General features: G+C 39.7%; 1 protein-coding gene across 10 annotated transcripts in view; it reads left to right on the plus strand.

Moving 5' to 3' along the window:
* The window catches only part of slc24a2a (solute carrier family 24 member 2a), a 61440-nt gene that overhangs the window by 26875 nt on the left and 6877 nt on the right, over positions 1-27688 (plus strand). For 3 of the 10 annotated variants that reach the window (XM_088074069.1, XM_088074068.1, XM_088074067.1), the window contains 6 exons: positions 5867-5915; positions 6853-6961; positions 10561-10575; positions 15815-15865; positions 19885-19983; positions 22870-22952. In XM_088074069.1, coding sequence (XP_087930195.1) covers positions 5867-5915; positions 6853-6961; positions 10561-10575; positions 15815-15865; positions 19885-19983; positions 22870-22952 — 406 coding nt within the window. The remainder of the gene's footprint in view (positions 1-5866; positions 5916-6852; positions 6962-10560; positions 10576-15814; positions 15866-19884; positions 19984-22869; positions 22953-27688) is intronic. The other 7 variants (XM_088074070.1, XM_042512181.2, XM_088074071.1 and 4 more) reach the window with 7 other exon arrangements.

Below are 27688 nucleotides of genomic sequence, written 5' to 3' on the forward strand. Positions count from 1 at the left end.
AAAACAAAGAACTCCGGCAAGGCTTTTCATTGTTTACTGCATCAGATCAAAACCAGCTCTGAACTGACAGGAACGGCAAACTCCGAGATTTGATCAGGTTTGGAGGTGGTCATTATTCTACCTAAAACATTACATTGCACATTTAATCTGCTGAATAAGCGACATTATTATTTACTCAGGATTCACACTTTACTCGAGAAGCACATGGAGTGCTGATAGGGAAATGTCTTGTTCCTGATCAAACCCAACCTTTTGCATTCACTTGCAAAAATGACACTGCAGTTTTTACTCCCCCCTATTTGTCTCCCAAAAGCCTGAGTCTCGTTGGTTCATGGGAGGAGCGGAGGGAGTCAGAGGAAGCAATTTTGGCTTAGTCCTGGTGAGCATTGCCTTGTGGGAAATCAGCGTTGTGGCAGCTCCTGTAATTAGTTCTGCTTGTTAGAAAAATGAAGGGGTTACTAATTAGCAAGTGGATGGCTTCTTGACTTGTTGTGCATCTTTTCCCTCCTTTCCTTGAAGATCATCATTATCATCTTCATGCAAAACGGGAATAGAGAGGAAGAGAGATAGAGAGAGAGAGAGATGCTGCTCAGTCTTGCTACTCAACAGTTTAGCTCTAACATGATGAATCTAGATGGACAAATCTCAAAGGGTGTTCTGTCATGCTTTGACAGACAGGCTGCCTACTGTAAGCACGTGCAGGCAAACGCCTGGAGCTGTGCAAGATATCACTTTGCAAGGTTGCTTTACAAGCCAGGCAGTCTGGTTTTCGAATATCTTTGCATACACAGGCTTGCAGGTGCTTTATTTATAGCATATATGTATATATCATAGTGAACTTAGCATGCAAGAAATGTCACATCTGCTCTACTGCAACTTTCATTTTAAAAAAGCCAGTCAGTCTGGCTTGATGATTCTTTGCTTGAGCACATTATTTTTCACCATATTACCATTTGACAACTATTATATACTTTGTAAAGGGCCTATTTTGCTGTATTTGGCATTTATTTAAAGTAGCGTAATATTTAGCATACAATATGCACAATACACAATACAATACTTTAGGTAAGGCAGTTTATAAAATCTTAGCGTGCGAGATTAAACTTTCATAGTTTCTACACCACATTCATTCATTTACTTTTCCAGCTTTCTCATTGTATTTATGGCATTATTCATTCAGTGCAGAACTTGTTAAAATCTCAAAACATGATGCCGCTTGAGTCTTGAAGGGATAATTTATTGCTTTGGAAATAACAGTAAGTGGTGTATTGTAATGTCAGGAGAACCAAGTGTTACAGTGAGAACCATGAGACTCAATACAAGAAGTTCCTCTTATCTCATTTTAGGATTACAATTTGGATTTTTGATGTCACAGAACTATCCCTACTCAGGGATTTTCCCAGTTTGGGATCCTAAATTAGGATGGCATAGACCCGGTGCTAAATTCAAGATAACCCCCCTAAATGGTCTGTATGGCAATGACAATGAGGAACATGGACAAAGAAATATAAAAACTGAAAGGCTCAAATTGTATGACTCTTTAAATGTCCATAAATTATTCAAATTGAATAATTAATGGCAATAATTGAGAATAAAACTCCTTGAGAGGTGGGGTTTCCTCTCCTCCACTGACTGAAGAATCAAATTACAGTTATAGTTTTGCATTTTTAAGGTGAGTTCAGGAATTGACAGAAGTGTGGACTTGAGTCACATGACTTGGACCTGTCCGAATTTGATAACTTTAGACTCAACTTGATATAATCAAACAATTCCAATGAGCCATGACTGAATTCAGACTTAAGCAATTTGACTTGAAAATACATGATACCTTTCCCCAAGCCCACAGATTAACAGCTGAAAAAAAATAAAAAAGTGTGCCATGAATTCATTTCCTTAATGAAAGAGCACAGTATGACTTGTTTAGGACTCAAAACTCAAAGTTTAGGACTTGACTCTAGACTTGTTAGTCTCAACTTGAGACTTGACTGCAAAGATTTGAGACTTGGGTATGACTGGCAAAATGATGACTTGGTCCTACCATTGGGATTTGATTCTGTAATGGGAAGCTAGGATTTTTCTTTAAAACTTCAGTTAGGACAAGCAGTCAAGATATTTTTCTTTGATGAGGCCCCAGTATCAGAAATGATGGTCCCTTTATTTGATCCATATTTAGATTTTGGAATTTGACTCCCTGCAAACAGTCAGAAAACCAAGCAGTCCTGAAAAGGAAATTAAGTAGAAGTGATATCGAAAGTAACTCATAAGATTTATAAAATGTACTGCTGATTGCTGTTACCACAAGTCATTGTATATGAGGGAGTATATCAAGGATTTGAAGGATCAAGCACAGCTATGATGGATTTAATCAAACTGCCATTTGCGAGCCAGAAACATCGTGTTAAAAAAAGCTGTTATTCTCCTATGTAATTTGGCTTGGATGTCGAGGCATAAAGGAAATGCAAATCAAATTCATCCAGAAATAGACCTCTTTTATGTGCTTGGATTGCATATGGAAAGACCTGTAATCCGCAACTGATGTTCGAAAATCAGGACTTCCAGCTCTGTTTTCAGCATTTCACCAATGTGCTCAGATTCCTCCGAAAGTAACGCCCGCCCCTCCCCCCTTAAGCTGTGGGCAATTTGAGAGTCGAAGGCGGAAGTGCTTTTGTGTGATGTCACACTCTCCATCGATAATTCTCTGTAACACGGCGTTACATGCATGCGGCTGCAGAGGGACATTTATCTCCCTCAGCTGATCCTCTTCCAAGAATGATCCTGATGTGACATTACGTAAGAACTGGAAGGCAGAGCCGGCGGTATTAGAGAACACACAAACTCCAGAGAACATACTAATCTCCCTATGTGATTATTAGTCATAATATTTAACGCTGGTTTAATGAGCGACCCACGGCGTAATCTCTATCTGGCACATTCACCTGTTCTCCCCTAACCCTCCTGACTTTGCCTTTGAGGAGGGTGATAGGGAGTTAAATAGAATAATTATACCTCGAGTGTGCAAGGAATTACCCTGAAGATATGAAATAGGGGGAAAAAATGAGGGTATAGTTGATTTGCTCGGTGGAAAATCTCAGGATTAGCTCAGCTTCTGCTTGGGCAAATGTTTAATTTCAGCTCCCCCGTTTCTGTAATTATTCTGTAGCTATACACATGCAAGCCTAATGTATGGTAAATTATGGGCTGTTGAACAGAAACAGTGGGACACGTTGGGTACTGACATTCACACGACTGCAGTTGTGGAGTTTTCTCAAAATGAAAAAATCCCATTAAAAGTTATTTCAAATAAATTTTTTTTGTTAATTTGGTGAATTTTATTTGATTTAGTGCGTTTCTAATTTGGCTATAGTCAAGAAAAGATAAGCTATATAATTATCCTTTTTTTTGAATATCCATAAATCTGTTGGGATGAGCTTTCACCCCATGAACTGGAGTTGAAACCACACTCCTCCCCCCTGCACCGTGATCAACAGATTTAATATTCAGTGCACTGCAGCATCATTTAGCATGCAAATGAATGACTGGGTTGACAAGCCTGAAGGCCCTGTCTCAAAATGTGTATGTTTGCCCTGAATTTTTAAACACTCACAAGATCAAACTGGATAATTTCCTGCATTTCATTTGGCATTGTGCACTTTATCAACACTAACCAGTGCCTCACACATTTCAACATTTCTGTGTGAAACGCATGTAGGCTGTGAAACAAAGCCTTGATATGCAAAGATCTGAACAAAGGCTTTGTGCTTCTCCCCCGAAACAGAGGCCTTAAGCGACACGCATTTTCGGAGATGAAGTAAGCGCAGTTCAGTCAGGCAGTTGGTGAAAGGCTTTTGTTTCAAAAATAGATGTTACAGTACTGCACATGCCAGAGAGGCCCGCTGAGAGTGATGGCAGAATGGAGAATTGAGTGATTGTTAAAAGTCTTTGGTATGATCTGGCACATGCCCACTCTCAGAGGCAAGTTAGCACGTCAAAACTGGACAAAGTTTTGGAGTTTTTACAACACTTGGGTCACGACTACTTTACTTTGAGGAATAGTTTTTCATAAAAACGTGTTGATTAGTGAGCTAAAGAGGCACTTGTATATGGATTTTGGTGGCTTTGGACAGAGCCAGGAGCTCTGTTTCCTCTAGTCTCTAGGGATGTCCCTGACTTAGAATTTACATAGTCAAATCTGACCTGGTCAGGCCTCGCCTGTTGTTGACTGATTGTTGAATCATGTTTTTATGTTTTTTTTTACTTGTTGGGTTTTCTTTTTTTTCCCCATCATTCCAAATTCTCATTTGCGACACTGATTTACATTTTTCCACCCCAGACAGAAGTGCCGAAACACCCAATGAAACTATTTGTCATATTGACTTAGCATCAGAATTCATTTTATCAGAGGATGTGTTGTCCAGTGCTGTTTTTGTTTGTAGGGGTGCATTTGTTAGTGCAGCGCTGTCCATAGTGCTGAAACGGAGCAGAGAAATGTTTCCGAAATGTTTGGAGAACCAGATGGGGTCACTGAAACTCTTGGGGTTAAACACCAAAAGCCATAACTGAATTTCAGGATTTTTTTTTTTAGTAGTCTGTATAGGCTAGGTGAAATATGTTAATAAAAGTAGACTAATACTGGTACAGTTAACGTTTTGAGGTTCACAAAAATCCTGTTTTAGGGTGTCATGTGTCTATATATACATGTGTACCATGATTCATTATTTCTTAGACTTAAAAAAGATAAATATAAAGCTTTAATTTCAAGGAGTACATTGATTGTAAGGAACAAAACATTTACTGGGAACAAGCCGTCTCAAGGCTACAGGAGAGTTGTGGGCCCTGGAAACCTGATTTTCCTTCAGATATCTCTAGGTGAAAATTCAAGGGACCCCTTTGAATATAGCTGTGCCAATTGTTCCCTCAACAGTTGGCACTATATTTGTGCCAGCTTAAAAAGCAGAGGAAAATGATAGACCAACAGAACGTATCCCCTTTGTTTCACGTGGTTGGAAATATAACTTTCAACTTACTCTTAGAGAGAGAGAGAAATATTCATAATGCTGATAGTGCTATGTTCCTATGCGAGTGCTCTGATTAATAACATTATTCTGAAAGACTGTATGTCAAGATTTATTAGGAGAAACCAAGTAGTTCTTTGTATCAGGCATTCAGCACCCGCATATTACCAGAATGGAATGATCCTTTGTTTTATAATCAACTATTCCTGCCAATGCGACGATTTGACTGTGAAATTGATGGTAGAATCAGGCTTGAATTGTCAAAAAGTGGGCTTTTTGGGGTTACCCTTGACATTTTCAGTCTCTGTGTTAAGCTATGATAACCTGCTGCTAGCTTTAGCTTCATATTAAATATAAATAGACATCACATGCATATCAATCTTCTCAAGAATATAGATATGAAATGAATATGAAATGTATTTCACAAAGTGGCAAACTAGTTTCATTTGAAAAGTTTAATTTTTTTTTTCACCATCACGTTGCTCTACTTTTGCAAAGCGAGTATCAAGGTACATCAGAAGGTCTGATGGTTCTGAAGTTGACGTCCTTCACTCACACGAGTGATATTGAAATGACATTTTTGGGGCAAATTTCAAGGAAATTCAAGCAGACAATCCAATCTTTCTCAGCTTGTGAGCGACACAGTAGGCATGCACCGCAGTGGGAAGGAATCTGTCCCTCAAGTCTTGTCCACTTACATCACAGTCAGTCATCACCACCCCTGTAACTGTGCTGTAACGTCTCTATTGTCTTTTCGTCTTGTCCGTGTGGTTGTGTGCGGCATGCTTCACATCTATGTCCTGTTTTCTCTTTCTCCCCCTCTCCCCCCTTTTACTTCTTCTTCTCTCTGTGTTGGATGAGAAGGCAAGTCCTGGGGCGCCGGAGGATGACGGCAAGTTGTCGGTAGGTCCTGTCTGATTGACACTCTTCCCGTCTGCTTGTGTGTTTGTCCCTGTTTCTGTGTAGATGTAGTAGCGTAAACTTGTGTTTCTCCCGCCATACTGTGAACAAGACATGTACACTGTTATCTCTAACCTTCAGCCTCCCTGTGTGCAGAGAGCAGCTCCGTCTGCTTTCTGAAGCCTTTTTTTTTTTCAACAGTTACATTTTGTACACAGCATGTAAAAGACAAGCCAGGAAGAAGCATGTGTTTAGAAAACCTCAGACTCTTTTAGTGCTTTTATACTTCCAAAAAGCACACCAGAGTGTTAGGATTTCATCCAGATTGCAAAGGAAGCAGATAAAACAGAGCAGCAGAAGGAGAATCTTCAGGGTCATGCCAAGATGCCGGTCTACATGTCTCCCTTTCCTTCCCGCTCACACCCTTATGGGCCTGTGAATTAGCACCTGACACCTCCTGTGCCTACGCATCACCTGTGGGCAGCCAAAGGCGGCCGCATTCCAAACAGCTGCCACCTGCAACGGTGCCTAATTTCCCACAGTCCTCAAGTTCGGCTTCAACTGCTGGAGTGACCTTGGCGAGGGTTGTTTTGGGAGACAAAACTCACATGCCACTTAAACTGTGAATGCCCGTCTCAACCCATGGGGCTTATATTTTTAAGAAGCTGAGGCATTTTATGATAGTTTTACTGGGTTGCAGGTTCCGCTTAGGGGTTTTATGCAAAAGAGGATTAGGGAATCATATTCCAAACAGCTTGGATTAGAAATGGCTCTAGTAAAGTGCTTACAATTGATAGACTGATGTTAATATCAGCATGTGTGCTTAATGACAGCAATAAGAACTGAAGGAAAATATTTTTTTGCTTGTAGGAAACATAGGTAAATAGTCCCATCCCAGGCAGAATGATATTTGATTGACACCATGTTTGTCCTCGCACAGGCCAGGCCTCGACTTCAGAGGGGGGGTAGTTCCGCCTCCCTGCACAACAGCTTGATGAGGAACAGCATTTTCCAGCTGATGATTCACACGTTGGACCCTTTAAGTGAAGGTAAGACCATCAGACAAACTGCACATAGAACTCTTCAATTATCAGTTTCACATAAAATGCAGGATATGCAGCACATTTGTTCTTTTTACTGTCTATAATTGTCTATTTTCAGGTTAATCTTGTCTTACACTTGTCACCATGCCTATCTTTTTCTCGTAAAATGACCTAAATCCTGTTTCCAGATGGCCGGAAATGTGCAAAAACCAAAAAATTCTGCACCTGTACTGGCAGAAAATTGTCGTGAGCACAAAAAATATGCTCACATCACGAACTTGACCTCACATTCTTGGCTACAAATAACAGCACCGAGCATCCATATGGTGTCTTTGGCAAAGTTTTTGTTCACTCCACTTTCATCCGTACACAAATACTCCATGTTACAGTCCACTTCAAAACCAGTGTCTCATCATTAATATTTCAAATGTAATTGTAGGCCCTATATGCTGAGTCTGAATTGATCTCTTTTTAAAAATAGCCCATATGAGACATGGCGAGCTTGGTGCTGTGTCAGAGCCCAGCTGAGGTGGAAGATCATTTCCCTTTAATCCAAGATCAAGGCCTATTAGCTTAGCTAAAGGAAATGTAAAACGGCAGTGTCAGTGCTCGACGCAGGGGATGAATATGTTAATACGCCGGGGGAGGTGCAGTGTCATCCCATTCTCAACCATCACAGGAGACGAGGGGGAAGAAAATTTTACATTAACATGAGCAAACAGGCAACATGGGTTTGGAGTTTTTAGTGTGTAGAGTGTGTTCTTTTTTAGTTTTAGTGAAAGGTCTTTGAATTGGAAGCTGTATTTCATGCATGATGAATTCTAATCCTTAAAAAAATGTTAAATGCTAATTCCTGTTTACAGTATGATGTGGTTTTTATTCCCCCATTCCCTTTAGTTTTCAGAGAAGGGTATCTACGGAGCATGTGGTTTGATTAAAAGCAACGAAATACCACATAGGACAAGGCTAAAGAGCCATTTATACGCATAAAGCAATGATCAGACTAAATACATTTGCAGACGTCTGCTCTGTAGCGAGGAGGCATTGCAGCTTTCTCTGAAAATGACTTTACATTCCTTGAAAGCCGAACCTCGAATGATTCAGCTCAGGAAAGATTAATAAGCTGTGCAGAGACGGGCCTTCAAGTGCCCATTAACATGCATCAACTGGTTGTACACTAAATCCAAGGCGTCCCGTTTCTGAGTGTATTCGTCTTTCCATCAGAGTGATTAAAATGTAAATCACAGCCTTTGCAGGGAATGGAAGTCAGTATGACCAGTCTTATATGTACTGGAGAGGGTCATTTGTCATTGGGTTTTTTACGGTACAGCTAACACCCACTGAAGATAGTAGACTGAAATATTTATTGCTTGTTTGACTGGATGAAGATTGATAGACTGGATTGTACATGCAAAAGTATAAAGGTGCCTGTTTTTTGTTTCTTTTGGGGTCTAAATCACTACCAAGCATCTAAAGTAATCCAAAAACTCATTTACCGTGTGTTAATGTTGTTTCTTAAAGGATTTTCAAGTGGATTTTTTTTTTGCAGCAGCAGAAATGTGAGGATGTTATACCAGATTTGACTGATGAGTCTTTTGGCAAATTACTGACTGGGAATGAATGCACTGAAACAACAACTACAGTGTGACATGACACAAGGATTGAATAAATTATCAGAGAGAACAAAAGCAACACTTTCGGCTTCAGTTTGATCTGAATGCATAATTTTGAAATATCCATGTGGCATGTTGGAAGTTTTCACGCATCCAGCAAGCACGTAACGATGATACTGGTCTTGAGTGCATTTAAGAATGCACTCATCACATGCCTCCTTTGTTTAATGTGTTAAATCATATCATTTATCCATTACCGTAATAAAGGTCGGCCCCATTCGGAGATGAGTGACGATGTTCTGTGCACAATCACTGATATCACTAATGCAAAGGAGCATTTTGTTGTTGAGCTAGCAGCGTGGAGAGAGAAGAACAGGTTCATCCATCAGGGGCTGTGCTGCTTGTCCTTGCGTGCTCTTAGGCTTTAAGTGAGGCTCAGTGGGGTGGGGAGGGGTGGGGGACAGGACTCTGTCCATACATTTTTATGGACAATTCTCAAAATAAAGTCGCCTGTGCTCCCGAGCTAAAGGAAAGTCTGAGGTTGTTTTGCCAGTGCTGGGAACTGGTTACATTTCACTTGTTTTACTTTTAGAGTGGGGATAGTTAGAGATGTGTGTGTGTGTGTGTGTGTGTGTGTGTGTGTGTGTGTGTGTGTGTGTGTGTGTGTGTGTGTGTGTGTGTGTGTGTGTGTGTGTGTGTGTGTGTATTTGTGTTTGTGTGTGCAGGGTTTTTCCTGGCTTAAATTCTGATTCTTCGCTCCTGTATTTTACTCCCTTCCTCCTGCAGTATTTAATCTGTATTGTGGCTGACAAAACAAATGAAATATTTTAGATTAGTATTAACATCTGTCACATCATGTCTATTCACCGTCAAGGCTAACAGTGATACATCTATTGCAACACAAGGAGGCATCATTTCTGCAGTCATTGCCAGATTTTAGTTTGGACATCATACCAAATACTTGGTATTTAAAAAACCTTTGTCAGTGTTTGTGGGTGTCTTTTAGTATGTGTGGGTATGCATGTCTGTCTCTCTTCAAGATAAAGAAATTTTGGGAAACACATTTATTCACTTTCTTCCTGAGAGTTTGATGAAAAGGTTAACACTACTGCAAAAGACATAGAGCTTGAGGTGGTGGTTAGCGTAGCTTAGCATTAAAACTGTAAGTAGGGGGACACAGCTATCTCTATCTGAAGTTAAACAAACCCTCCCTGCAGCACAGAAGATCTACATACAGTAGAAAGTGTTTTTGGAGAATATTATGACACAAAATTTCATCACGTCATCATTTTGTCCTATGAGAAATTTGTATGAAATTTTGTCACAATTAGGGTATAAATTCTTGAATTTTGTCCAAAAACAGTTTATCATTTAGTCCAACTGAAGCTTTGTGTCGTTTAAGAGAATGTGATGGATGGTTGGACAACCCAAAAACATAAAATCCTCCGCCACAGCCATCACCAGTGCATAGGCATAAAAATGACAGTGTTGTCTTTATGCTAAGCTAAATTGGTTGTGTTTTTACTCTGTAACAGGAATCTACCATAGCTTCATTTTCATACTTAAAGTTTTATACAGATTAAACAAGCAAAACATAAGTTGGCAATGACCTCTAGAGGTGGTAAGTTTTCTCATTTTTGGACAAAACCAGGCTAGCTGTTTTCCTCTGCCTCCAGGCATTTTGCTAAGCTAACCTGAACTAAGCTAAGCTTTCCTCGGCCCCATCTCCATATTTAGTGTAAAGACATAAGAGTGGTATCAATCTTCTCATCTAACTCTCAACAAGAAAGCAGTATAGCATATTTCTCAATATATCAAATTATTTTAGGCTCAAATATTTTTTTCTGTTACATAATCTAATTGACTATTGACTTACAATTTGGAATAATACCTATCAATGATTCAATGTTCGCTAACACACAAAATATTACCTGGACTTATCTTTTCTCTGTTTATGTCTTCCTATCTCTCTTTCTTCTACTGTCCCCTCAGAATTTGCTGACTCTGGTGAGTTACTACTCTAATTTCTGTATCCCCCCACCCTCCAAAAAAAATCTGTTTGTTCTCATTCCAACAGCCTGGAGGCAACTCTCTTGCCCGACGTGTCCCTTATGTATACATTTTCCCAGCGCCGCTGTATGTCAATTCTTTACTGTCCATCTCTGCAGACTCTCTCCTTCAAATATCTCATTCTCTTCTGTGGATGTATTCTTCCTGGAAACCCTCTGTGACCATTTCTGCATTGTTTTTTCCTCATTGTCCCCAATCCTCTCTCTCCTCTTATGAACTTTAGTTCTAATTTTGTATTATTGCTTCTCGTGTGAGACAGGCAGAGGTCCAAAAGCAGTCATTTTGGTTTCTCCTGTCCGTGTCATCCTCCAGCTTCAACTTTTGGAGGGTTTTTACCCTGCAGACATTTAGCTAAACATGCCAATGTTTTAGAAAGAAGATGGAGATTCACATCCTAGGTCACTCAACCTGACAACGTTGTGCTTAGTTTGTGAATTTGTGTGGTGTCAGCTCTGTTTTTTTCTCAGTCTTCCTCACATACCTTTCGTCAGGATACAGAGTCAATGTGAGATGGACAGAGCAATTAATTGCAGTGGAGTAAAATTTTGTTTTCCTTTTTTACAATTAGCTGTTCCCACCAAACTGTTATTGATTTAATTATTCACTTGCTCTTTAAGAGATACTGTAGATAATCCAGCATCCAGATTTCCAGCATCCAGATTTGGTCCAAGAACAACAGCTTTCTTATTCTTGTTATCTTGAATGTCCTTCAGTTTAATAATAGACCTTTAATCCCGCTTATTTTTCATTTGAGAGAACATTGTAATAGTCTGGTACAGTTAGTTCCCGGCACAAGTGCCCACATCTCTTTTTTCCATCAGTGTGGAGCTACAAACAATATCACTTAGGAGTGGCATCAAATATTGAACTACAAAGAGAGATGGGGAGAGAGAAGGGCAGAGTGGCTCTCACTCTACTGTCGGAGCTCTCGGTGGATGGCAGAAACAAGCCTCCCAAAACAGCACTCAGAATTCAGGCTGCGTGCATGCCTTTGGCTCAAGCGCCTCAATAAGATTCATCACCTGAGATGTGAACTCTGGTGGTGGTGGTGAGTGTGTGGATGCCCACAGCTGAGGTTGACCTCAGTATGGAAGATGATGGCTGCTTGTATTTGACAACAGACCATACAGCAGTGGTTAGGAAAGCACCGATTTATTGGCTGAGCATTGGTACCATCTGATATTCACTTTGGTGACTCCTGTTGGCATTGAACAAATGAAGTAGCCAATGTTTATCTCACTCACGTTATCTAACTGACTGGAAAGACCGCTCACAATGCACCTTTTTTGATGTTTGGCCTATTTTATTGAGCAGACATCGTACCAAAGACCTCCACGCGCTGAGCATAGAGAGGACAAGGTCATTTGGGTAAACCTGGATACACCCATGTTGGCAGAGTGTAGGCTTATTGAGTTAACTGGTGAGGCAAATGAGAATGCGGCCAACTGTTTTATTGGAAGTTTTTGGTGGAGGCACGGAAGGAAATCAGCTTAAGGGCAGTAAATGAGGCTTATGTGTGTATGTAATTTTCCAAAGGCGTAATGTTTACCTAAACAGGACCAAATGAATTAAGAAAACAAGGCAACGCTAAAGGAAAAGGAAACCTAAATATCTTTAGGGTTTGATTTTTCTATGTTATGACTTTCCATTATTTTTCACAGCCATTTAGTGTGAGAGGTTAATCCATTTGTCCCAGCCAACAATTACAGTTTGCCCCATACTGCTCTGCTTCCCTGCCAGCAGTACAGTCTTTGTGGTGACCCAGCCCCATTGATCACATGGTTCAATAATGCACTCATTGTCACTGACCTCCCACCCCTTGTGCAATGGAAATATATTTTCCATTTATGCAGATATAAAATATTGACATTGTGCTGTAGCTTTGTAAAAAAAAATAATAATTGTAACACTGTTCTTACAACATTTTCAGCAATTACATTTAACACCAATATCAAGGTCATGAAGGCATCTGTTGAAAATGGTAGCATCTTGGAAATGTAATAAATTATATACTGTATTTGCAACAAGATTATTATTCATGAAATACCTTCTCCTATATTGTTAAAGCACACCGATTTATTATTGTTTAACATTCATACTTGAATTCATAGCAAAGGTGATGTACAGTCACGCTTTAAAGCATATTCTTGAAGAAAAATTACAGAATAAGCTATAAGCTGCACCTATTTTTGCTTTTTCCGCATCAATTTTCAGCTTAAGTATAAGCCCCCCCCCAACCACACAAAAAAATGTACACCTATGTTTCAAAATATTCTGTATATTCTTTTAAAGGGACAGTAATTTGGGGAAATCAGAGAGGCATTAAGCATCTCATGTACAAATAGCTGTTTCTCGAAATGATTCTTTTGACCCCATCTTATCTAGCAAATATTTCCCTTTGAATCTTTAAATCTTGCTCTTTTAATTTTCTTTGATAGATCATCGTAACACCAGTATGTTATGTAACTGTGACCAGCGGACCAGCACCTATCAACCCATTATCCCTCCAACGCACACTCATACCTCACACACACGCACATGCCGCACCCCCTCCTGTGCCCTCTGAGCTCGTCCTGCGCCGGGTGGGTGAAAGAATCAATGTTAAAAGCCTTTTTGCTTCAGCACAGACTGTGAATTTCCCTGACACCCCAACCCCCAGCAGACAAAGCGGGAATACACACACACAGACACACACTTCTAGCACACAGCTCACTGGAGGTTTAGAGGTCACACCGCAAGGACAAGAGGGCCTTTGGTAAACAACAACAAGCCTCCCTCGCTCCCTGGCTGCAGAGAGCAAACAGACAAGTGTGGCCAGCGATTGTGTCTTGGGTTAATTGCCCTTAGAGCAGCCTCACTTAGAGGCTGGCCTTACAGTGATGGTGCACTTGAAACCCAAATCGCCTAATCACATGGGATTGAGGCACTTGTCTGGGAGTGCAGCAGATGAGTAAGACACTCTGCAACAGGATGTGTTTTCATCTCATTAGACTGTGTCTTCAGGGCTGCCAAGTCTCGCATTTGGCATGAGATTCCCACCATAATCCCCTCAGATGTGAGTGGAGTGGTCGCCCACTGTTGGGTAGAGTTGGATATTAGTGTGAGTGCATGTAGGCATACTGTACTTTACACCTACTACATGTACAAAACTGTGGTCATGAAGAGAGTTTAATCAATTTCAAGAATACATTTAATTTACTTAACCTTTATATAACTAGGGATTCTTTCTTTTGCAAGACACTCCTGTCCAAAATGATAGTGCAAAGAAATTAACATCGAATCACACTGACAATAATTAACAACATTCACATATGTCAAAATAACAAAGGACTTGCGGTATTAAGGAATGAGCCCCTTGATTTGTTTTTATCTTGAAAACATGGGGGCAAGAAACAACTTGGCAAGAAATGTTTTGCATATTGTAAGAAATCACTAGATTTAGAAAATTGTTTTTAAAAAATCTAGGGGAAAAATCCAGAAAACTTTCTTTATATTTATCATAATAATATTTTTAAAGTCAAGTCAATTTTCAAGTAATTTCCCTGTTGACTTTTATTTTTTCTGTTTCTTTTTTGTTTGTTTGTTTGATTTTTTTGTGTGCTAAGTTTCAGGTAAATGTCCTGTTATTTTTCCTTTTTTTTTAAAATTATTATTATTATTGGGTAATTTCTTCTTAAGCTGCTTATTGCCTTCTTCCGTGTTTTTGAAAGAAATCAAGCCAATTTGCTCACGTTTCAGAGAGGTAAATTCCAATTAAAGTTTATCTTGTAAACTTTTCTAAGCTTAGTGTGTGTAGTATGGAAATACAGTTTTGCCAAATTTGTTGGTACTCCATCATCATGATTATCCATCTGGATGATCTTGTCTGATAGAAGCATGAAATAGGAGAACCTAGGGCTTAACAAATAAATGGCTGTGGTTAGTTCACGAGTGTACATTCAAAGTTAAACATTAAAGCTAAAAAAAATCATAAAACTGTCAAAAAAATCATATACATCTGCCTACTCTTTTTTCTTGTCGTAAGCTGCAACTGATTCTAGCAAAGACCATTTGAAGAAGAGAAAAGAAGAAGGAGAAGGGACATGATCTTTTTCACATGCACTTCTTTCAGAATAAAATGACAGTTTCAAAAGAGTTACCAACTTAAGCTTTACATCACTTTTCTCGTGTCACCAAGCTATGCAGATAGTTGCTATGAAAAACAGAACATTCTGACTGCCTTTTTAAAATATATGTTTACTATAAATTTCCTGGGGTTTTTTGTAATTTGTATGAATAGTTGGCACTGTATTTTGTCCTTGAGAAAACATTGTGATTTTGCTTTAGACATTAGTACACTTCAGCACTATTTTAATCACATTTGGAGCAGCTTTACAAGTGTAGGGTTAAGGGAATTGGACAGAGCCATGCTAAAACTAAATGCTCATGCCATCAGTCGCTATTGTTGAACAAGGCAGAACAGTTATGAGCAGCGAGCAACTTTCCAAGCCAAACTGCAGTGTGGGGGGTAGAGCCTTGTGGTGTGGTGTCTTCTGTTCTGCTGCTTCACGTTCAGCTGTTGCTGCAGGTTTGAATTCCCGGCTAATTCATCATGCAGATGTGCTGACCGTCTATTTACTGTAGCAAGAAGAACTGCTACAGTAAGGGAATCAAATTAATTGTTCGGGTTTCATTGTGGCAATAAAATGCTGAATCATCAAGCCTTTGAATCAGCGTGCGTGCAGAGGAGAGGAGGACTCATCTTTTTGTTGCATGTTGACCCAGTAAATTCTCTTCTGACTTTCCTGTTCTGTTTGTTTTTTAATATATCATTGTATGAACCTCTTTGATTATTTTTTCTAGTATACTGAAAGCCCCTTCCCCTCCCCTTTTCTCGCAGTTCCTATTTAATAGCCATCTAACCCTTGCCATTGGCAGGCTCTTTATTAGACTAAGTTACTGTAACACTATCATGTACTTATATTTGTAATTCAACTCTTACCGCTTTGTTTTGCACTTATGCAGTGATGACTCTGAGAGACTTCGTCTTTCTGTGTGTCACTCCTTGTGCTCGTGTGAGTGTTTGTACAGAATGTGATGTAGAACCAGCGGACCTGTGTTGTTCTGTCATGTTCACTCTTTTCCTTTTCTCTGTGTGTTCGTTGCCTTACCCTTGTCTTTTGCTGTGATGTTGTAGAGCTTGGGACTTATGGGAAACTAAAATATTATCACTCAATGACTGAGGAAGGTAAGCCTTAAAGTTTTCACTTGATTCTTTGAGTCAGCCTCTGTCATCCCTCTTGATTTTTCTCCATCGTAATCATAAACCAGCAACTCCAACCCCATTTTTTGTTTGCCTGCAACATAGTTTGATCAATTTTATTCTCATTATTATTTTTACATTTGATAACCTCTCTGAGATTTCACTGACATAAGTGCAAATCATGGTAGCCATGCCATTTTTTGAAAATTTACTTTTTATTCTCATTTTTATTTTGGGCTTTTTTTTAATTTCTGCCCAGAGAATATGTACATATTGTGTGTTGCTGTGTGTAGTGTGTTTCTATGGATTTTCATTCTATTCACTAACAAGATATTTTAAGAAACTGGGAAAATTGCAGAAAATCACTAATGTTGTTTATGTTTGACTCTCTGAGAAAGCTTCATCTTTGGATTCTTAGTCAGATTTAAAGATGTTTGTTGTTATTTTAGCAGGTAAAACCACACACAAAAGCACATCATACCATCCCCTGAAAACACAATGCACAAGGTTTTCTTTTTCCTTTATCTTTGCTTTTTTTCCTTTGGCCCTGTTACCCATCTGCATCGCTGAGAAATACATCATCCATGCCTCAGCGCTTACTTGGAGGTTCCACTTGCACCAGCAGCGGGTGCACACATGTAAGACGTACGTTGCTGAATTTGGCAAACTGGAGTGACTCATATACCCAGTGGTTGTGTAACAGGCAGAGCTGACAGGGAAAATGACAACAGCTAGGGAAGGGCTGGACTTGGTTGGTTATTAAAGACTGCAGTTGCTTCATTGTGCAAATTGGAACTGTCATGTTTTTTTTGTGTGTGTGTTTGCCCACATGGAGCTAAAGAATTGTGAAATTTCTAATTGTACTCAAAATGTAAGGCAAATTGTAGTAACTACATATTTTTGACATGAGTTTAATATTGAAATGTATCATCTCTGTGAATTTTTTAATTTGCAGCAACTAGAAAGCTATCAGGTAAAAGATAGCTAAAGCTCCTACTAAATTTACTTGATTTATTTTGTAGGTGTTTGTCTGTAGATGGAAATTATCTATTTTGATGGGTGACATCTTAGTAGGTGCTCTTAGATAATCCACATAACTACCTTTAAAGAGGCAATAGCTTGATCCAGGCTTGGTGGAGGAAAGAAAAACACTAAACTTGCGCTAGCTGAGCAGATCTTAGCATCTGACTCTATTGGAATTCACTAAATTGGAAAAAAAAAATCAAAATAAATGTCTAAATATATTTATTGCTAAGGGATACTTTTCCAATTTTCAACCAGGTCTGTGTCATTGGGGTAAGGGGTGTGTGTGCTGCTGAATGAATAAAGTGAGAAGTCTTCATTTGTTTTTGTGAGTGTTTTTAGGGAAATGTGGATCTTTTCAGATCAATTACAGAGGTAATTTTCATGTTCCACATTTTATCATACACGAGTCATGCCGTGTGGGACTCACAATGTATTGGTCTTGGTGTTGACTCAGTCACACTGGTTTGGTCTTGGACTTCAATGTCTTGGTCTTGATCTTGTTTCAATCTCAATACACTGTAGTCCTGGTCACGATTTGATCTTGGTTGAGGTGGCCTTGAGTACAACACTGGCAGTGGTGTAGTGGAGGGTATATGCAGGTTAACAGGGTATGCCCACCTCTTTTTTTCTTGACATTTGCATTAGTCACCTATTAGCCAAAAAGCCACTGGATATATAAGAAAGTATACCCACTTTCTCCTGATTGCGTCATTGATGATACAAATTGACGCATTAAGGATCATGCTGCATCTGTGGTGAGTTCCTGGTGCTGCCAGCATGGGGGGTGCTTTCACACTATTTATCTGCACACACTCCCCACACCTCATTGACACATACCTGGTTAAAAATATGTATGCTATATATAATATGTATGGTTAAAAATCAGTATCACTTTAATAGTAGGTGAAGAAACAGAAGTGCAATTCCTGTAAGCTATAGGCCATAAATGATCTTTTTTATATATATATATATCTTGTTTATTTCCTTAAAAAATGGTTAAAATGAACAAGGAAGCTGAAAGCACATTTTATTGGTGTCCTCCATTTCCTCTTTATGTTCTGTGAGGGTTATTCAAAAGCAGCAGGCAGTATCTGTATTATGATACTATGGGATTTGACTGCAATTATTTCTTCAGTCAAATAAAAAGCAATTTAGGAAGGCATTTCAGCTTTCTGGTTATCATGCAGTTTGCCGACCAGCCTGAAAACTTTAAACCTTCTCCGCTTTCCTGCTTCTTTAACCGTTCTCTGCCTGGTGTTTGTAGAAATATGTTCAGAGCTAGCACTGAAACCTGAGTGTTTTTCTTTGTCATTCCTTTCCTTTAAAGTTAGTGTTGGCAACAATTTCCTTTGAAATTCTTCAAAAAGCCCAACCCTGCTACCTGTATTCTCAAGCAAAGACAATGATGTCCCACCCACATCTGTACAAACAAACACACGCAAATGCACACTGCCAAAAACAACCCACTGACACTGTCTGCCTAAGGTGAGTGATGTCAAGGCAGTGGAATGTGTGATGCCGTCTTGTGAAAATGTACAGTACATATGTGCGTATGTCTTTGTGCGCATGTGTGTGTCTGCAAGAGAGAGAGGCGGGGAGGGGCTGTGCGTTGCTAACGACAAAAAGGCAGAGTGATAGCAAGATGGTGTTTGAAAAAGACAGATGAGTGAGAAAAACAGGGGTGATGGAGAAACGTGGAGTGAGATAGACGGGACAGGAGGAAGGCCGGCGGTGACTTAGGGTGGTTAATGATTTCTCCAGAAGGTCACAGACAGTTTTGACATGGTTGGGTGGAATACGTATTGATGCGTCACTGTGTCAAGCACTGACAAATCAGCCATGCCCTCTTAAAATGAAAAAAAAAATCTTTCACATTGATTACAAAGGGCTGATTGGGACATGCTTGCAAAAACTGACACGCACAGGAAGTCAGTGAAATGAAATATGGATAGGTTTAAGCCAAAAGAACCTGATAGATGACAAATTTCTTATGAATGCGTAACCAACAAATATAAACATCTTATTATATTGAAACATAAAAACCTGTGATTTTTTTTGTGCATTTGGAGTCATATTTCTTCTGTATTGTTATCCGTCCATGTGTCGTTGGGGGATTTCAGGACATTGGGAATCCATGTAAAGTCATTGTTCCACAAGCCAGCGGCCGATCATTGCTAGTCATTACAACCCTGGCATAAGTGGCTTGCGTGAGCCATTATTTGTAATGTCAAGAGGGCTGCTTATGCAAGCCACAAAGTCATGGTGTTCAATAGATGCCTGGGTTCAATTCAGTCTACTGCGTCACAGCATCATCTTTCCAGTGTTTTTGAATCAATAAATGTTATCAGCAAAAAAATATGTATCAACATGAGCGATTTTCAAATATTGACTCAATGCTCAACTAGCAGATGTCTCTTGCATGCTACAGTGTTTCTCTTTGTCTAAAGCTTTGCATGCAGTAAAAAAAAAAAGACAATCTATAATAATGATAAAATCTTCCTGTTTAAATATTTGAATCCAGTGTCTTAAACCTATGCATTTATTTCTTCTGATGTGCTGTGATGCTCACCCCAGCAAAACCTTTGGTTGCTTTTACTTCCCCGCTAGCCTCTGACATCTCTTGTGAGTTTCTGATCTGATGTGAGAACTGAAGTGAGCAGGAGTGAGTCTGACCTCCAGAAGGCAGATATCTTCACAAGAGATTGTCTCCCTGCTGGCTTTGCCTCCACCAAGGACCCAGGACAATGCAGGATCATCAGTATATGATATGCTATGTCATATTGACTCGGTGTTGTTTGAACAGCAGTTTTGTGTAAAGCCGCCACCCCGTATGCATTGTGCTTTTTCAAAATGTGACCCATCTGGGGTCAAAGGTGACAGCGAAGGAGCTCTGACTGGGACGAGGCCTAGAGGCTAAAGATGCTACGGTATGTGGCTCTCTGTTTTATGTTTTAACCTTTGTGGTGATTCTTTTACAGGGAAGTTTCGAGAGAAGGCATCCATTCTTCACAAGATCGCTAAAAAGAAATGCCAAGTCGAGGACAGCGAGAAGGCCAATGGAGTAGCAAGCCGTTCAGGTAAAAAGCCCTGTCATGTTCCTCAGATGTTAAGGAAGCAGTTTGGATGCATTTTATTAATTCTCGTTCTTGCTGAGATTTGGATTAGAAGGTTGACACCGCTCACATGTCAGTTTTTTAAATATGAAGCTACCACCAGCAGCCAGTTAGCTCAGCTAAGCATAAAGACTGGAAACAGGGAAACAGCTCGTCTGGCTCTGTCCAAAGTAACAAAATCTGCCTTCCATCACCTCTAAAGGTCATCAGTATGGTTGTGCAGATTTGTGTCTTAATGCTAAGCTAAGCTAATCAGCTGCTGGTGGTAGCTTTGATCTTTTCATCTTTCATTCAAAACAGGAACTAAGCATATTATCTAAAATGTCAATAACTGACTGTCAGATTTTCTTCATTTTTAGGCTGTTTTTTATGGATTTTGAGCTAAATGTTGAACGTGGGGCATGTATAATTATGATACTTGTTAGCCAAAGAAGTTGTAAAGAGATATTCTCATTTTTTCCACACTCCAAAACAAAATTCACATCCTAGAATTTGCAGTCAACTAGCTAGCTACTGACACGCTAGCCTTCCAAATGTATACACATGCTGCTTTTGCTTTTTAATGATTATAACAGTGGATAAAGAAACCTGCTTTACAGGAACATTGGAGGGAAACAGGGAACCTCAGCTGATGTTCTTCCAGTGATGTGTCTTCACGGTGTGTGCAGATGAACAGTGTTTGGCTTGCCCCGGACCGCTGGCAGCAGCAGGAGAACCTGAACACCGTTTTTCTGCACACACCTTGAAAATCTCCATGGTTTCCTTTTATTTTAATTTTCTTCTGAGTTGGTTCACTTTTTTCACTGTGATGTGTAGCCTTATCTTTTTGCCTGTTTTTGCTGCAGAGTGGGTTTTACATCCCGGATATATCCTTCAAATGCTTATTATAGACCCCTCTGTCTTCATGTCTCTGAAACTGCCTTTTTGTTTTTTAGAAATTTGATGGTATTTATAGGGGCGGGGCTTCGTAAAGGGTCAATTAGATATTAGCTGATTATTCACAAAGACCACTTTGCTGTTGCTAAGACTTCATGATTATGCATTATCTGGTTTAATATTCCTTATATTAGTCATCAGGATTGCCCACTGAAACAGTTAATGAGCATCACATTCAATGTTAAACAAGCATGACATTATCAAGAACTGCCAAATTGATTGCAAGTGTTGTTTTCAAGCAGTATTTAAATCAATCACAGTCACTGCCAAGTGTAATTTATGTGTGTTTTTCACTTCAAAGAGCATTGGACCAAAGGATAAACAGGAGGCCAGAGGAAGCACTTTCATGGCCACAATGTAGTCAGAGCAGCAGAATCAAAGCAAGGCATGGATGTTTATCAACAAGGCAAAATTATGCTAACAGCGCCACATTAACATATTACCATCTTAATCAAAATTCATGACTGGTAGTCATCCCAGCATACTTTACTTTTCATGCCTCACATATTTTAAATTGTTGTCTGTAGTAAAACAAGATTTACTCTGAGGGTAGTTTAGTATATGATGCATTTGACTAAAGTCCATCTTTATCCATAATATCATAGCATCCAAGCAAAGGAGAGATGTCATGTGCTGGACGACAGTGGCATCAAGTCACATTATCTATCTGGGAATCTTTTCTAATTGTGTCACAACCACACTTGGATTAAAGCAATTTCCACAGCAATTATAGTTTTATCATCTGATTACATGGCTTTCAGCTCTTTGTATTTTAATAAGGGCTGTTAAGCAACTCTGGCCTCAAATGAAATGGAGTCAGCCAGCAGGATATGATGAGGGAGACACATGGTATAAACAGCCTTAGACGTGCACATACTCTTTAATGCAGAGAGAGAATCTTAAATAAAATGCAATGTTTGATCATTACATTCTGTGTTAAAGTGAATGTGATTCTTATTAGAATTAAACCTCAAAAAATCACAATGACGCAGACTTGGGAGTAGTAGTGCCAATACAAAGTATTAGTTGATCGACATATGCCTGTGTGAACAAAGAGAATTGTTAACCACCTTTAAATAATTTCTTCAGATGGTAACAGATAAATCAATTCAATTTCAAACAGAGGGTTGACTATGCAGTGAACAAGCTTACAATGCGACCATGATAAAAGTCAGTGGCACCCCCAGACATTTTTTATATGAGTATTCAGAGGGGGCCACTGAAATCTTGGGATGGCAAACCAAAACTATAAGCCATGAATTCATTTTGTATATTCTCTTATGGCATTGATGTATTTTGGGAAATAAAAAATTATGTCAATATGGGAAGTCAAGGAATCTCATACTGATAGATTTTGATTCTTATTTTTTCAGTTAATACTAATTATCTCATTTACCTAGACTAATACCAACACAGTTAACTTTTTGAGTTCCACAACAATCCTGTTTTAATGTGTTATTTAAGCAATATCACACAAGGGGGAGCGCTGTTGTACTGTATATCATCACAGCTGTGATTTGGTCGCAGGCATGAGGGATTACTTCTGTTTGAGTCTCTAGATTAATTTGCTTTGTTTAATTTTTTTAGGAAAATCCTGCATAGCATGCACAATATATCATAATTTGCATAGTTTTTGTAACAAAAATGAAGACATCCACAGGTTCCCGCTTATTAAAGTAGCTATAGCTGTAAAATAAATTTAGTGGGGTAAAAACATAGTTTTTTCAATTTGGGGGGGCGGTTTAATAAAAAAAAGTTTGTGTCAGTAGGCTTTAAGGGGTTAACTTAACATTGCTCAGATGCTGTCTCCCGCCTCGCTCTACGTCAGAACAGCTAACACTCCCATTTGAGGCAATGCCAGCTTTAATCCCTCTTACTGCTTCTCACTTTAATTATCCTTTAAACTTCCCACAGATAAGAACCTTCCAAACAGCTCCAGTGTGGAGGTGGAAGTGACACCACCCATGAACGGAACAGCAGGTCAAGAGGGGGAGACGGTAAGAAATCACAGGACATACAGATATACGCACACAACAGGACGAAACCGCAGTGTGTTTTTCCAAACTCCATTGTTTTCTCTCACCAAAATATCACCTATCCAATTAACAAGGTCTCGTGGAAATGCAGGAAAACTAAGAGACAAATTTAAGAGTCAAAGTTTTAGAGTCATTTGTGGATATTTTATGCCTCTCATTTGCGTCTGTGTTCCACCTTGAATGTGATTAATGCAAAGGTTGCATTGACGATGGCACAGGTCACTACTGCTGATAATTTCCCAGCACGCACCCGGGCGAGTTCCTCCATCTTCAGCCAGACCTGCCAAAGACCCGCCTACTCCCACTGAGCTCTGTAATCACACTCCTCACTCACCTGCTGCTCCCCGCCGCTGGGTGCTCGAAGTGAACACACTCGCACATGTGCGCACACACACACACGCAGTCTTTGACATACAGCCAGGCCTCAGAATGGCACCTGCAGAAGTTGTGCTGGCATGAGCGATGATGGTGGGTCGCAGCGACCTGCCAGGCCAGCAGACGGTCCTGGGGCAAAAGGGCAGCGATTCAAAGTCGCACGCTGAGAAGGAAGCAGGAGGAGGAGACGGGCGTGTCGGTCATCCTGCTGGATTCTCACTCGTTTTACTGACCAAGAGTAAACCCAAGATTGACTGAATCCTGCTACCATTCACAGAGCAGAAAAGTTGAATTTTCAGCTCAGTTTTGGGGGCTGAAATATTTAGTTTCACACTACAAGTTGCAACCAGTGCATTACATATACTTAATAACATTTTTAACGTTTAGGTTAATCTTGTGACACCTGTGGTTACTTGTGGAAATGCTTAGTGTCTCAATAATACATAATACCAGTTACACACATGAGAATCCAGCAAATTTTATATTCTGTGTTCAGTCTCCATGACTTCATCCAGATTTTGTAATTTTTTCCTCATAATTTTGCTGGGGTATTTTTCAAGGCCTAAATCAAATTTTATTGACCGTTTTCTTGGTTAATCTGATGAAGTTTACCTCATTTTAAGCTGCTGTACCTCTGTATTATTATATTTTTACCTTTTAAAAGGACATTTTATTGCAAGGATGTGTCAAAGGATTTGCAAATAAACTATAATGTGACTAGTAGTTTTGCAATCAAAGGTCTTCACAAAACTGTAGGGATGTTAATCTTGTAAAATCCCCCTTTAAATCAAAGCCCAGTCTTTTAAAAAAAACACTGCTCTCATAGAGTAAAAAATATGTGCTCTCTGCACCTAAAAAAAAAAATACTGTATCACTTTGACACACCGCATTCCTCTGAGATAAGATACAGAAGTCTATAAATACAAGCTGGTGTGGAAGCATATAGGAGGCTCTCAGAATAGACTGCACAAGAAGCTGCTTAATATGAGCCCTGACTCTCAACATGACCATGTGTGTATTGATCTTTTCCACTGCACTGAGTTGTTCTCAGATTGATCCCTCACTCTTGGTTTAATAATAATCTTTACAGATAAAACTGCCATCACTCCCCCGAAGTGGAAAATATTTGCACCTATAAAAATGGTGCCTATGTAAGAAATATTTTAGACTCACCTCAAAACTTAGAGACACCTTTCTCAGGTGGGGATTCACTGAATTTGGGCAATCTGGACGCTTATTGGCGTGTCTGATTCCCACATGCTGCTATTTTTAGAGATGTGTCCCGCAGTGCACCTGTCTGTGTCAGCCAGGAAGTAGCTGGAAACAGCTCACACCTTCATAAGCCGCCAGAGGCCCCGTCATATTAATTGTTCAATTCCTCCTGGATGCCGTGGCAACGAAGATTGGGGAATAAGGGGTTAGTCAAGGTCAAATTAAAATCTGCAGCACACTTCCAGGACTACTTCCTTTCTCTCTTTTTTTGTTGTGAAGACCTTTACAAGCTGTGCTTACAGAAATGATCAGATGCTGACAAACAAAAATTAAAGGGTTTATTTATCATAAATATAAATAGTATACATTCATCTGATTCTCATGTTGTTATGTTTTTTTTTCTTGTAAAATGTATATTAAGCACATTCAGGATTTGACGTACAGCAAATTGTCCATCTGTTAAAAAAATATTTGGGATTTTCTGCTTTTGGCACACAGTTTGAATATTTATAAGAGCGTGAAACTCCTCTACTCCCTAACGTAAATAACAGAAAAGAATCTTATCTAGCAGAAATATGTGACTCAGCTCTTCCTCTGTCACAACAAAAAAAGATTTTTGGGGGGAAAAGCACTGTGTATCATGTGTGTCATGGGTTTCAGGGAGGAAGTAACATCATATTTGAATATCTCTCCTTTTTGATAAAATTATATGAGGATTACACATCCAGATGGAGCCTCTGTGTCTGGTGAAAAAAAAAATCCAAATGGCAAATGCTGATATTCAAACCGTGGCAGCTTTTACAGCAGCACATCAATAAAGAATTATGTTCCAAAAAGATGAATAGTATAAAATATGACTCTTTTGATATGACACTTTAAATAGTGTTGAAAGAAATGAGTGTAGTCTTTGCGTGTCAGATTGCACCTGTGCTGTGTGATTACTATAAACATATTCAGAAAGAGGATTGGACAAGAGAAAGAAAAGAGACAAGTCATTTCTCATAAGTCCCGTCATTCTGTCCTCGCCATAATACTAAATGCTGCATCAACAAAATAATGCATATGCATCAGGGTGAAGCCTTTTTTTGCAGCTGTGCTTATGTGCTTACACTTTTTGTGACTCTCAACTCTTGTAGCTTTGTTGCCTCACACCAGGTGTCAGCACACGCGCTTCCCTCTGGGAGGAAAAAAAGAAATAGCAAATGTCACGCCTCCCCTCACAGCTCTGTGGTGCCTGGTAAAAGTCAGTGCCTTTAAGCTCGGAGTTGGCAGTGTTGCCAACTGAGGCACCACAGGGCAGGAAAGGCCCCCAAGGGGCTGGCATTTGGGAACCAACTCAAAGAAGGGAGCACCATCTCTATAGGGGTACTTTAGCAGAGAAAGCAAGTAAAGCATAAATAGACAAATGACAGACACACAGTGTGCAGTGTCAGCCAGAAACAGCCACCTGCTTGCAGTCAACATATCCATGAAAGAGCTGCAGGGCAAACTGCAAAATAATGCAACGTTGCTATTATTATCCTGCAAACACGAGCACATAGTAACACTATTGAAAACCTCTTGTATCTTTACATCGATGAAAGTGTTAGATTTGGTTCAGAATTGATTTTTCTGAAGCCTCAGGTTTTTGGTTTTAGGCCTTTTAACAGACAACAATGCAGCCATCTGGATATGGAGAGGAGGAGAAATCAGAATGCTCAGCATAAGTGATGCAAGTGCTGCCTTTTGTTTGGCAGCTCTGATTACCAAGGTTACCAGGCAATACTCAACAGCAGTAGCTGTCACAGCAGGATAAGCTCCATATGATTCATGATTCGTGCAGGAGCCATCTTGAAAGATTTCTGCTTCGCTCTGTGGGCATGCTTAGCTGATGTGATTGAAGCTGTTAAATAATTTTCTTGAGAAAATGATTATTTACTGAGCAACATCTATTATCAACATCTGCCCTGTTGTCTGTATTTTTGCCCAGTCTATGTCTTCTGCACCCTTTTGCTGCCTTTTTTTTAACACCTTGGCTAACGTCACTCTCAAAAGGGCAAGAGACAGATTTTAGGTCATCATTGTGTTCTGCTCTGATCTGCATGTGTGAACTTGTTCTCTGAAGGTCCCCACGGCTCCTCAGCATCCTGTATAATTGGATACAAAGGGACCCAAGACATGTTTCCACTCTCAGAAGGCTTTGTTGTTGAACCATTAAAGTTTACAAGTAGTAGAATTTTTAATTGAGCTACTGCTTTTGCAGAAGTCAGCACAAACGCTGAGCTGATCATGGAGTTTAACGCCATAAATTAAAAGATAACTTAGTTGTCTTTCTCGCTAGCGCCTCTGTTTGTGTCATCTTCAGACAGTGACAAGCTTATTTGACGCTGATCTGCAGAGAGGTGGCAATCTTTGGCTCACTTGGCATTCCAGTGGCAGGTCCAATCAGACCCCGGGGGTCTGCCGGTGCAACCAGCATCAGCAGTCAGCATCAGCAGTCCGCAGTGATGAGCCTCTGATGAGTGGAGAGGCAGGGCCCTTCAGGCTCAGTGCAATCTCCCAAATCACAGTCATCAGACTCCTCTGTCTTAAGGTCACCACAGAGCAAAGGCACATGCACCAAAGGCACATGTACTTCCAGGTCCTGCCATCAATTTCTGCAGACCTCAGTGCTGTTTTTTCCTCTTGAAGTGCTTGTGTTGCAAAAGTACTGCCTTCCTCTTAGGAAAGTTGCGATGGAGAGGTTTGTACCAGTGAGAAAAGTTATAAAGCTGAAGCAGACACTGACATGAAAAAAATGACTCATCTCATTTTGCCATTTGCCTGTTTACTAAGTTAAACAACAGGGGCCTCATTTACAGTTATTACTAACGCACAAAACAGGGCCTAAAGGGGGAAAAGGGCACTTTCTACACAAACATCAGGATCCATAAAAACAAACTTGATGAGGGAATTTGCATAACTCATGTGTCCAAGGATTGATAACTGGCTACCGGGTGCAGGTCCAGGGGCCCTTGATCTTCACATGAAAAATGTAGTATTGACCTGGAAAAGACTCAAATGACCACAAAGAGACACAAAAGAAAGCAAAAAAAAAAACACAAAATGACTACAAACAGCAAAAAAAGACA

Source organism: Plectropomus leopardus, chromosome 23 (genome assembly GCF_026936395.1).
Source record: "Plectropomus leopardus strain MGB_pleo_1.0 chromosome 23, ASM2693639v1, whole genome shotgun sequence".
NCBI lineage: Eukaryota > Metazoa > Chordata > Actinopteri > Perciformes > Serranidae > Plectropomus > Plectropomus leopardus.